The sequence below is a fragment of the Neolamprologus brichardi genome, chromosome 17 (genome assembly GCF_056152115.1).
Source record: "Neolamprologus brichardi isolate AB-2024 chromosome 17, ASM5615211v1, whole genome shotgun sequence".
Lineage (NCBI taxonomy): Eukaryota > Metazoa > Chordata > Actinopteri > Cichliformes > Cichlidae > Neolamprologus > Neolamprologus brichardi.
Window position 1 is genome coordinate 2,405,946 of NC_142120.1, and position 12,449 is coordinate 2,418,394.

The 12,449-nt window shown below is 42.1% G+C and overlaps 1 protein-coding gene across 1 annotated transcript in view; it reads right to left on the bottom strand.

Moving 5' to 3' along the window:
• The window catches only part of hmcn1 (hemicentin 1), a 111,927-nt gene that overhangs the window by 48,031 nt on the left and 51,447 nt on the right, over positions 1–12,449 (bottom strand). The window contains exons 12-22 of the mRNA XM_087830945.1: positions 9,752–9,893; positions 9,523–9,650; positions 9,311–9,424; positions 8,631–8,789; positions 6,701–6,892; positions 6,519–6,614; positions 3,972–4,099; positions 3,721–3,865; positions 2,735–2,847; positions 1,576–1,735; positions 1,103–1,268 (exon numbers count right to left, since the gene is read on the bottom strand). Coding sequence (XP_087687071.1) covers positions 1,103–1,268; positions 1,576–1,735; positions 2,735–2,847; positions 3,721–3,865; positions 3,972–4,099; positions 6,519–6,614; positions 6,701–6,892; positions 8,631–8,789; positions 9,311–9,424; positions 9,523–9,650; positions 9,752–9,893 — 1,543 coding nt within the window. The remainder of the gene's footprint in view (positions 1–1,102; positions 1,269–1,575; positions 1,736–2,734; positions 2,848–3,720; positions 3,866–3,971; positions 4,100–6,518; positions 6,615–6,700; positions 6,893–8,630; positions 8,790–9,310; positions 9,425–9,522; positions 9,651–9,751; positions 9,894–12,449) is intronic.

The following is a 12,449-nucleotide window of genomic DNA, read 5'->3' on the forward strand; positions in this document are numbered from 1 at the left end:
AATATTTTAAAATTAAAAAAAATAATATAATTAATAAGAAACATATTAAGAGACATCAACAAGTCCTGCTGTGCTAAAAGCCAAGGTAAATAAATATGTTTTAAGACGTGATTTAAAAACAGATAAGGAAGGTGCCTGTCTAACATGTAAAGGCGACTCATTCCACAGTTTTGGTGCTGCCACAGCAAACGCCCGATCCCCTCTGAGCTCACGATTAGTCCTGGGCACGCTCAGGAGGAGCTGGTCTGCCGACCTGAGGGACCGGGAAGGTATGTATGCAGTGTTGCCAACTCCTCAGTAAGGAAAATCGCTATTGGCTGTCCTAAAAGTCGCTAGAAGTCGCTAAGTGACGTCATCACCTAATTTGCATAATTGGTCATGCTAATGTAATTGTAATCTACGTTGTTGGAGAGAGAAATAACATCGTGGAAGAGACATAAAGTGAGTAAAAAACGTCCTAAATGCATTTAGAATTTATTTAGAACTAAAAATTAAATTTCTTTTAGCAATTATTGTTTATAATTATGTCACAATTCCAACCCTGCTCCTTTACCCGGGCTTGGACCGGCAAAAGTGACCCGAAATAGGCACTCTGGTGGAGTTACTTTGTGTGTGTGTGTTTATAAGTAGTTTTAAACCTTGTGATCCACAAAACAGCATAAGAGTAAAAGAGTAAAAGAAGAACTGACTGCGTTACAGCACCCGCTGCTTGTTGAGAGTAAAAGCGATATGCGCTTTCACGTCTTTTTTTAGCGACTTTTTTTTTAGAAAAAAAGTCGCTAGGGGGTCTGAAAACTCGCTAAATATAGCGACAAAGTCGCTAAGTTGGCAACACTGTATGTATGGATGAAGAAGTTCAGAGAGGTACAGAGGGGCAGCATTGGACAAACATTTAAAAACAAATAAAAGCAGCTTAAAATGGATCCTAAAACGCACGGGCAGCCAATGAAGTGAATATAAAACTGGGGTGATATCTCGTATCTACGAGTGACAGTTAAAAGGCGTGCAGCAGCATTCTGGACTAACTGCAGTCGAAAAACAGAAAGAAGTATATAAAAAGGGCTTATCAGTAAGCAACCTCCGCTTGTGTGTATGTGTTTACCTGGGAGAGTACGGAGAGATTAGTTGCCTCTCTTTGGCCCAACTGATGATGGGAGGCGGGACACTGTGGACATCACATGGCAAAACAGCATCCTCGCCCTCGATCACCGACATCTTCGTCGGACCTGCTGAGTGTCCGTCATCGCCAACTTTGGACCTCGGTCGGACTGGGCGGTCAAACACACAGACACTTAATTCCTCACTGCTAGCATTTAGGCTTGTAGATATGGTCAAGCTGACCTGCTGAGGTTCAAACTGAGCATCACACGAGGAGGAAAGGAGGTTTAAGCGACTTTGAATGTGGGTGATTTGTTACTATCATCTTTTAGGGTTTGCACAGAATGTAGACTTGGTAAAAAATGATCAGTGTGATCCCAGAAACCTTAATTTAGCAAGAATTTCTTGACGTAAAATGCTACATTTAGCCCCCGTGTTTCTTTACAGACTACATCTTCAGCTGGTGATGAGGTTTACCATAGACCGTGAGCTGGACCTTCCTGGAAGCATGGCCAGCAGCATTAGCAGCAGTACAGATGAACTCTCCAGTCTCATTTCCAGAAGGGGAAGTAATAAGGAGGCTGCCGTCGGGATTCAACGAGAAGGCCGAACCACCCAAGTTCACTAGCTCCCCACCCTAGAAAACAAATCACAGCAGGGCTGGATTTTACCTCATCAGCTTGATTTGTTGTCCAAGACAAAGAAGTGTGGTTTGACCTACTAAATACTTCAATATAAAAGCAGATTCTTTGCCCGCTTCTTACGCAGCAGCGCTGTGAAGTAATTATTACAAATGCACAAATCATATAAACCCAAAGCACAAAGCCAGTGTGATGTTAGTGTGTCATATTTCAGCCCTGCAGTCACTAACATGCATCATCTGACTGATGTTATAGAAAACAGCAAAGGAATCAGAGGGAATCACGTTTTAACAGCTGGTGCAGAACTTAGTAGGCTCTAGTTTCATATGTCCCTGTAGCCCTGTTCACTTTAACAGCAAGGCCTTTACAACTGTGAGGAACGAGTGTAAAAGACTGAAAAGAGGGAGGGACTGTCCACATGCATAGACTAGCTCAAAATGTGAGCGCTCGAAGGCTGAAGACACCGTGCAAGCTAATGGACGCAGGTAGATTCCATGATGCAGCACATCAAACATCGCAGAGCCGTTTTCCAATCGAGCGCTGTTGTCTCGTCAGAGCTTATCAGTGAAGGAAACTCTGTGCAATCCTGACCTCTGACACAAAACATTGCAGGAACCTGCTCCTTTGCAGTGGAAAACAATGCATCCACATCTGGAAGGTTTCAACTTGAGCTCATCGCTGTTCAAAACCGCACAAGCAAATCGCATGAACACAAATGCTCTCTGTGTTAGCCATAAAACAGGCAACAGGAGAATAAAGAGGTTCATCTGTGCACGGGTACGCGAGTCAACTGATCCTGTAAGTGTGAGGGAATCAGGGAAAATGGCTGTTAAGGAAAAGGGGAATTATTTACTCCTTCCAAATCATCAGGTGAGACATTTGTCTCTCGTCCCTGTGTCATATGGTTTCAGTGTGTGGCACTGAAAATTATTTGGCAGCATTTAAAGAGACCTGGCTTTTTTTTTTTGGGCTGTTTCAAGAGAAGAGATGCACACCTTTGTCCAGGTGATATCAGGAGCCGGTACTCCAGCGGCACGGCAGGGGAGAGAGATGGGCGTTCCTTCGATTGTGCTGAATACCTGAGGGCCGTGCTGAATGGTGGGAATCACTGCAAAAATGAAAGCAAAAGAAGATATTTCATCATCGGGCATTTATAAATCTACTCCATGCATTTTGTCCTCTGCGTTGAATCTGTGCCTGGATGTCTCCACATCAGTGCCACCACTGATTTCCTGTGTGTCTCACGAGCATCTGGAAAGAAGTACAGCAGTACAGATGTTCCTATTTTACTTTAGTGCTTTTTTTCCCCTCTCGCTCTCTTTTTTTGGGACTCTGCAGAAGAGATCATCACTCGGAAGCTTGTAACATTTTTTGGAAACATGATTTAGCTAAACAACTGCATCACGTGGCGTGTACACAATACAAGACACAACATGGTGGTGTTCTGGCTGCACAGTTTGCAATCTCTGTTAAAACAGTTTCTCGTGACTTACTGCAAGATCGATACAAGTGATTTGTGCATGCCTACATGAAAATGACCCCACTAATTTAAAGGAGCCGCTGGTTTAATATACATGCTGCAAACTGTTCCTGTTTATGTCGGTAGAATCTACCAGCATCTGATCTTAGTAGAAATGGAGAACACGTTTCACTCTCTCACACACTTTGCTTCCTTCAGCAGCTCCTGGGTTTAATGCAGCTTTCAGGTATTCCTATTCCTGAGCACAAGAGCCTTCACAGTGGAAAGGAGACATTAAATGAAATGATATTTAGAGACATCACTGCAGAAACAGCCCAGGTGTGCTTAATGATATCAGCCCAGGCTTGGTTCGGTTAGTTGCATTTCTTCTTCTCGTTACATATCCATATCCGTCCTTGTAAGTGTGCAAACAAAAGTGTTAGTGTGGGTAGGTCACAAAAGTGGGAGGATAACGGGCTCATGCACTTGTCCGTGTAGAGATTTTATGCGTTTGTTTGCTACCGTAGACGTTGACAGCGGTGGTGTGGTTGGCGGCCCCGACAGCGTTCTCAGCCAGGCAGGTGTAGTCACCCGCGTCATCCAGCCGAACTCTCTCGATGTGCAGACTGCCATCCCTCCTCACTGACACATACTGGTCCGAGGTCACCTGACAGAAGTTGAATGAAATCCTCTTTATTCAACCCAGGGCAAGAATCAAGGTGTGCAAGATGTGGAAAACGATTTCAAAATCAAATTCCTCTCTGTGTCCTCACCAGGCCGTAGTTGTGCAGCCACTGCCTCTCGGGCAGCGGATTCCCACCGAGCAGCACGCAAGGAAGAGTCATCGGCTGGTCCTCGATCACGCTCAGCACAGCCGGACTCATCGCGATGACGGGTGAGACTGTGGACACCATTTGGACAAGTTTACGGACGTTATGAGAAGTAAAGATCAAGGACGCCGATGGCAATAAGTGTTTATAAAGTGTGTTCAGTATGACGGACAGGGAGTGACTGTTCCTGCAACTGCATCATCAATACTGTAAGTACAGTGTTTATACAGCTGCTCGAACCACACGCACACGCCTTTGTATGTATATAAACACAAACTTGTAACATCACGTTTGTGGAAATAGTTTGGGGTGTTAACACAATCAGTGGTGACGTCATCTGTAGGAGATGGACAACAGGGTGTTGGTGAGGGGAATTTGACGACCACCCTGATGAGCCTGGGAACGCGTGCAAAGAGTGGACACACCAAAAGAAACTGCTGCACATCTGCAGTCGGTGTACAGCCGAGCAAAAAATGAGGTTTTCAGGACTGTATGCATTTGTGAGAAAAACTGAATGCACGCCACCAGTCGGTAGCTTAAAGAATCACTTTTAGTGGGAGCAATTCCTGAAATACTTTTCCAGCCTCCAGGTTGCGAACCTGACTTCCAGCATAACTCAGTAAGTCCTTCCCCCCTTCTTCTTCTTTTTTTTAAATTATTATTATTTTTATTTTTTTTTAAATGTTGTTATTTTATTTTATTTATTTATTTTTTTTATTTTTAAAAAATGTTGTTATTTTATTTTATTTTATTTTATTTTTTTAAAATGTTGTTATTTTATTTTATTTTTTTATTTTTAAAAAATGTTATTTTATTTTATTTTTTTATTTTTAAAAAATGTTGTTATTTTATTTTATTTTATTTATTTTTATTTTTAAAAAAATGTTATTTTATTTTATTTTATTTTTTTCTAGTGTTTGTCTTATTTTTGTTGTTGTTGTATTTGCAATGGTTTTTTTGTATTTTTTATTTTCATGTGTGTGTGTGTTTTTTTGTTTTTTGTCTCTGTTATTTGTTTTTTCTTTCTTTTTGCTTTGTTTATTTTATTTTATTTTATTTTATTCTATTTGTTTTATTTTGCTTTATTTATTTTATTTTTTTTCCTACCTGGCCTGAGGGATAGGGGATCTAAGTGGTATGGGTAGGGGGTAAACTGATGTAAGCAATTACAAGACATGTGAGTGTGTCATTAATCTGTATTCTAATATTTCAGTTCAAACAGTCACTGTGAAACTTACTTGTCTGTTGTTTAACGATTCTGTGTGTATCTGTTTTTCTTTGTTGCTTTAAATCAATAAAAATATCTTTGAGGGAAAAAAAAGAATCACTTTTAGCAGCAATAATCTGAAGTAAGTGTTTTCTGTCGACTTTATCAGTGTCTCACATGGTTGTGGAGGAATTCTGGAACACGCAGTGTTCAGTTCAGGCATTTGTTTAGGCACAGCTGCTTTACAATCCAACAGCATTTCAGCCAGGTTGATGTCTGGACTTACGGTCATTGCAACACGTGATTTACCTGCCACTAAAACGCAAATCTGTGAGTCCTCTGAGGGGTTCACTAGATTGTTTGGATAATGTTAAAACATGGATGGCTTTAAACTTTCTTAATTTAAAGGAACAGGAAACAGAGGTCATTGCAACACCTTGTTTCTTTTCTTCTGTTGTAGCTGCTGTGCTTGGGATCATTGTCTTGTTGCTTTCACCTGGTAAGAGGCGTTTGTGCTGATATGCTGCTTGGTTTACATCAAACATGGCACTGTGCATTATGGCCATCTGCACTTTGGCCATGTCTGTCCAGAGGACATCCAGAAGTCTTGTGGTTTGTTTAGATGCAACTTTGCAAACCTAAGAGACAAGAGGCTTTCTCTGGGTTAGGATTTTCTAATTGTGCTGTCATGAACTTTAACCTTTGACATACAGACTGTAGAGTCTGATATGTTGCTTCTGGGTTTTTTACAATCTCTCTGAATTTTGCACAGTTTGACCTCAAGATGAATTTGCTGGGACGTCCACTCCTCAGAAGAACACGCACCTGAACGCAGCAGCAAACTGCCAAGACTTCTGATTTTATAGATATGCTCAGACTTACTTAAAGGATCAGGTAATAAAGTGCTACCTATCCCTCCACATTCTGTGGAAGCATTAAAAATGTGCTTTCTTTTATCCCATGAATGTTGTGAGGCATGTTGTCAGGAGGGAAAAGCTGCAGTAGCTGAAGCTGCATAACATCTGGGTGGGTCTTTGCCTTCTAACCTTTGGCCTACATATAAGAGCTCAGTGTGTTTTCCACTAAAGAGAAGCTGTGAAACAGAATTAGAGAGTTTACAAGGTTCTAACAAACTCCCAAGATGCACAGGAAGCTTCAGCAGCCAGGAAACCGTGTGTGTTTTGAGAGCGACGGGGCTAACTGAGCAATTCGGAGGTTACGGTGCTAGACCAGAAAAATATAATAGTATCAAAGAAATGAGACATTTAATAAGCTTTTCTTACCTAATCCAGTCACAGCGACGCTGGCCTGGGTTTGGATCTTGCCAAACTGATTCTGGGCCTCACAAATATAAACCCCCTCATCCCCCACCCATAGGTCTGAAGGAAAGAGGGACATTAAGGGATAAAATAACTGTTTGTATCAGTCATCTGTAAATTCATATACAGCTTATATATAATCTTACTGGTGATCTGTAGATGCCCTTTGCTCTGTGAGATAGTGCCATGCGTGCGAGGCCTGTTGAAAAGTGGCGAGCCGTCCTCTCTGCGCCAGGCGATCTCTGGTTCAGGGTAACCTTGGGCATAACAGGGCAGGGTCACGTTGAAGCCGATGTCCACAGCCACATCTGACGGCTCTACGGTGAACTTGGGTGCAGCTAGAGCGGTGAAGAGACCAAAAAGGGTAGAAGATGATCCACGTTAAAGACAGTCTGTCCGTGCTTTTTGCACGTTTTGGGTTGTTAGTTACCGATTCTAGGACTCACGCGTACAGCTACTGTAGACAGTTTGCACAATTAACCTTGCAAACATGTGAATCCACCTCTGTACGACCTTCTTAACTGTTTTTGTTCTTGGTCTGGTAAAGAGCGCATTCATATATAGCACATAAAGACGATGTTTCAAGGCTCCAAATAAAGCGTTGCCAGGATTCAATCAGTGCTTCTATTGTTGTCTTTGGCATGAAAATGTGTCGCACTCAGGTCGTCTAAGTAAAGCGTGTGTATAGTGTAAAATATGTGTGAAGGTACAAGTATGTTAACAACACCATCTTCAGGGAACATGTGCTTATGTCATTTATACATCTGGCCCCTGAAAAAGGTTTCGCAGCTCTGCACGAGTTCACCGAGGGGATCAAGTCCCAAACAGAGACAACTACCCACAATTCCTCTGAGTTTGCTTCTGTTTAACAGATTTGGATTTCAATTTACTTCTGCAGGGAAGGATTTGTTAGTCTTCCTGAAAAGAAAGTAAGAGCTGTAGCTATCCTCAGTGTTGGGAAGGTTACTTTTAAAATGTATCCCATTACAGAATACAGATTACATGCCCCAAAATGTATTCTGTAACGTATTCCGTTACGTTGCTCAATGAGAGTAACGTATTCTGAATACTTTGGATTACTTAATATATTATCATGCTGTTTACAACTACATGAATGTACTATTGCTGTGATTTATTACTGTTACTGAAGGTCCGCGGCTCCGAACCGTAGTAAAGGGACCTCTGGCTAATACGGCGGGTTCTGTGTCGGCTCGTAGCCGAAAACTAGCTTTACTTTGTTGTCTGGGTCAACTTTGCTAGCGAGAGACAGAGAGAGGCGTTGAAAGGCTGCTCCAACAGAACTTATTGTTTCAGAGGAAAACACGAACACGGTGTACAGTCGAGTCTTAATAGCTTACTTACAGCTGGGCTCGTCAGGCTCTCTTCTTGGCTGCAGTGGTTATTATTATATTTACATGCTTCCAGCTCCCGTTTCTGCTCGATGACAGCTCGTACTTTTCCTTTTTCTCCCTCCCTCGCTCACAGACACATAACGTGTATGGCAGTCCATTCTCCCTGCAGCACGGACTACACTGCCCATGATGCTACATTCTTTAGAGCTATACCTGTAGCATTCTGCCTGTTAGCTTAGCACAACAACAACAAAAAGGCCTCTCTCACCCAGGAAACACGCAGAGAGAGAACGTCACCCTGTAACCATGGCAACCGTAACGCTGCCGCCTGGAACAACAGAACGTAGCTGTCAAACAAAACCCAAACAGTCCTGACCCGCCACAATATGAAACAGGGAAGTACCGCCGTGTAATCCATTTATTTCAACAAAGTAACTGTATTCTAAATACCACCTTTTTAAACTGTAACTGTAACGGAATACAGTTACTCATATTTTGTATTTTAAATACGTAACGGCGGCACATGTATTCCGTTACTCCCCAACACTGGCTATCCTATAGGACTGGATGGTAAAACATGTCTCCCTTAAAGCAAATATTAAAGCTGAAAACAGAAGCAAAGACAGAAAACCTCAGTTGCACGACATTAGCAACATGCAGCACAGGAAACGGAGTAATTAAAACAGCTTTTTAGAGAATGAACAAAACTCGGTCCCGCTCTCACCTCCAACGCTCAGAGAGATCCGTCCTGATGCGGTGCCAGCAGCGTTGACAGCCAAGCAGGTGTAATCTCCAGCATCGGCATTCTGGGTCTCCTTGATGGTCAGCGTCCCCCCCGATGTGTCCACCTCCAAGAGGGACGATGGGCGGAGCTTTGCGTGGCCTACAAAACAGAGCAGCGTAACAAAAAATAAGTGTTTTGGTGTGGCGTGAGCAAACAATGGAAAAATCTTTTTCTGATCTAAGTTATGCATTAACTATAACATAACACGTAATAATACTTGTCTGATTACCTGATTAGAAATACTTTTTTCTGTACATCTGATTTTTCTTTTTCTTTTTTTTTCTTTGGATAAAACCACAAAAGATTAGAGGATGCATTTGGATTCATTTTTACTTTGTGAAATCCTGAGCACAGCAGCTTTCAGAGGTTTAAGAGTCCAAATAATCCTGCTGGTAAGGACGTTACTATTAACTTCTAAGAATAATACACAGATGAGCTGCAGTTAATTGAAAAGTCTATCCAGACTAAGCAGCTGTCCTCTGAAAGCAAACGACGAGGAAGTGCGAACGTAAAAGGAAAACGCACTTGAACTTATACGTAATCCAAACTGATTGTGGGAATATGTTGACAGTTTCCATTTTTCTTTATTTTCTAAACCTGTCCGTCCTCTGAGATGCTACCTTTGTACCACCAGATCTCAGGCTGGGGGATTCCAGATGCTGAACAGGCCATCACAGTGGCTTCTCCAACACCAATAAGGATCTCGCTGAATGCCACAGACACTACAGGAGACTCTAGAAACACAAAAAATAGAAAAACAGTCCACGTGATGCATAAAACATATTAGTAAATGTTGTGTTTGCTTCCAGTGTCTGTGAACGTGTGCGCTCACCAATGTAAGTGAGGATGGAGGTCACTGAGTGGGTCCCAGCCTGGTTGCTGGCCAGGCAGCCGTACGCTCCTCCATCCTTTTTCTCCATATTTTTTATAACCAGAGAGCCACCGGGAGTCATCCTGTGTCTGAAAAGATCAACATTTATTCTGTGCGCTGAAAAATCTGAGTTGTATAATTAATATAAAGAAAAATGATTGATTCTGTTTGTGTGAGAGGAAATCTATACCTGCTGGACGCCGTGATGAACATGCCGTTGTGGGTCCAGACCAGGCGAGGTGGAGGATAGCCGCTAGCCGAGCAGCTGATCTGCACATCGTTTCCTGCCGTAAAGGTCTGATTGCGCGGCTCTACTGACACTCTGGGCACCTCTAGAAGAAAAGACAAGTTGCTAAAATGAATCGCCTGCATGTTACTGCAGATCGACTGTCTGCACGGTCTGCAGTGAAACACAGTCGTGGACAGATTCAAGGAATTTGTGCTTTGAACGAGTCCAGCTGCAGTCAGACGTTGTAACAGTGCATAAACTTTTATTGTCACCGTAGTGAGAGGAGTGACAGCAGATATGACAACCATTAGTGTTTCACAGGACATCTTTCACCCTCACATTCTCGTTTTATTGGTAACACAAGAAGGAATACTGAATCCAGGCCCAGAGACGCTGGCTATACAGAGATTTTCCAACTGATTTACGATGTGTAACTCTTCTCTTTAAGGGTGTGTTTTCTCTACTCTGTTCCCGCTGCTGCAATCACGTCCAGTTTCTCCGACCTTTCCGACTTCAGGAAAATCCGTCTAAGACTCTTCCTAATGCAGAGACTTTTCTGAAACATCAAATCTGCGTCCCTGCCAGAAACCTGCTCTGGCTTGTGCGCCATCTATAAATTACTTTATGAAAGGTTAGCTGAGGGAATACGCTTAAAGAAAATGAAGGCACACACACACACACACATGAGTTGGGTGCTTCAATCACCACATTTTAAAAGGTATACAGCACATTTACCAAATGCTGTCAAGTTTCGACATATTAGAACTTTGACTTGAGAACAATTTGACTTAAGGACTGGAAAACACACAAGATCAAAGGAAAGAGTGCCAGAACAACTACAAGGCCCCTCTTCTCTGTCTTCACTTGCCTCTTATTGTGTGGATGCCCTTTGAGGGCATCCACACTATTAAGTTCCTGTTTCTCTTTATTCTTTATTATTCTGGTTGCTTCCGTACATTTTTTGCCGCTTAACTACTCCCTCAGTTTTCATGCTATTTGCACCGTTCAAACTTTGAAAAATCCTGCTAATTATTGCTATGACTTTTGGTGCTCATAACTGCTATACTTTTTGAGATATTGAATTTTTAATGCAATATCTTTTGCCCATTTCTGCCACATTATCAGTGGGGTCACTAGTTTTCCTTGCCCGGTTGAGCTGTGTTTTAGCTCAGTGAGATGAGCATCCGTTCTCAGATTGGGAGGCCCGGGTTCAAATCCCGCTTATGGCAACATTTCTTTCAGTTACCAATTCAACTTATTTAACTTTTTTTCAACACAAATTTCAGCTTTTTCACCCCTTTTCAGCAAAAAACTGAAAATTTTCTGAATTTTCACCTCTTTTCAGCACAAATCTCAGCTGTTTTCAGAAAAAAAACTATTTTCAGCAGAAATTCTGCTGATTCACCTCTTTTCTGCAAAGTTTTCAGCCTTTTCACCTCTTATCAGCACAATTCTCAGCAGCTTCTGCTCATTTCAGCACAATTGTCAGTCTCTCCACCTATTCTCGTTGAGAATGAGTTTGGCTTAGTGAGATGAGTAGCTGTCTTGAGACCAGGAGGGCCAGGTTTGAATCCTGCTCACGGCAACATTTCATTTCACCACTTTTCAGCAAAAAAATTCTGCTTCTTCACCTGTTTTCAGCAGAATTTTCAGTTTCTTCACCACCTTACAACTTTTTGCAACTTTTCAACTTTTTCAGCAGACATCTTCACCATTAAGGCATCCACACAGCATTTTCGCAGGGAATGCAAATTTTTCTAGTTCTCACAATGTCACCGGGGACATTGGACAGCAGAGAAACAAGGACAACCATATCAACAAGCCTCTCCCGACCCAGCAACAGATGTAATATGTCTGGGAGGCTTGTCTCCAGCAGTCTCTTGATCCTCTCCCACCTCTGCGTCATTCATCTGCCTTCACTCCCTCTCATTTATCCCGAGTCTCCTCTTTACACGTCTTCCTCTGACCCCTCTGTCAGACTGCAGCTACTATGACTACATCTGTGGCTGTCTAATTTTGAAAAGGCCATGCATGCTAATGACTCACTGGCAGTATCCAAACTGTAGACATCCAACTTACAAAGAGTAGTATTGTAAGTCACAACTCACAAAACTGGACACACAAACACTTCGCCCACATATTTCTTTATCTCTGTCCTCCAACGACTAAACAACCACAAAGCGACGACTGCTACACAGCTGTGGCAAGAGGTCATTAAAAGCCCTATTTTTAGCTGGAAACTTTGTCTGACAAGAACCGTTTGAATAAGGCTTAAAAACAACATTCGGATGGTGTGACATGTTGCCATTTAAACAGGTAATTTGTGGAGACACAACAGAAAAATCAAAAGAAGAAAAGACATTTTAAATTAAGGCAGACGGCACAGACACACTCCCAAGTTCCACTGTGCAGCGTCCAAGTGTTGGAAGCTGTCAGCAGACTTGGCTTACTTCAAAGTGAGACTAATCACTAGGATGGGTCTGTACAGGGAGTAATTAGGAAACCCCCAGGGCCTGCTAACAGCTGCTTTTTTTTTTACAGAGAAAATAATGTGCAAAAAAAGAAAGAAAGAAGGAAAAGGAGTAAAACAAATAGCAATAAACAGGTTAAAATAAACTAGTGACAAAAAAACAAACAGGTGGAGATATTAAAGAAAAGA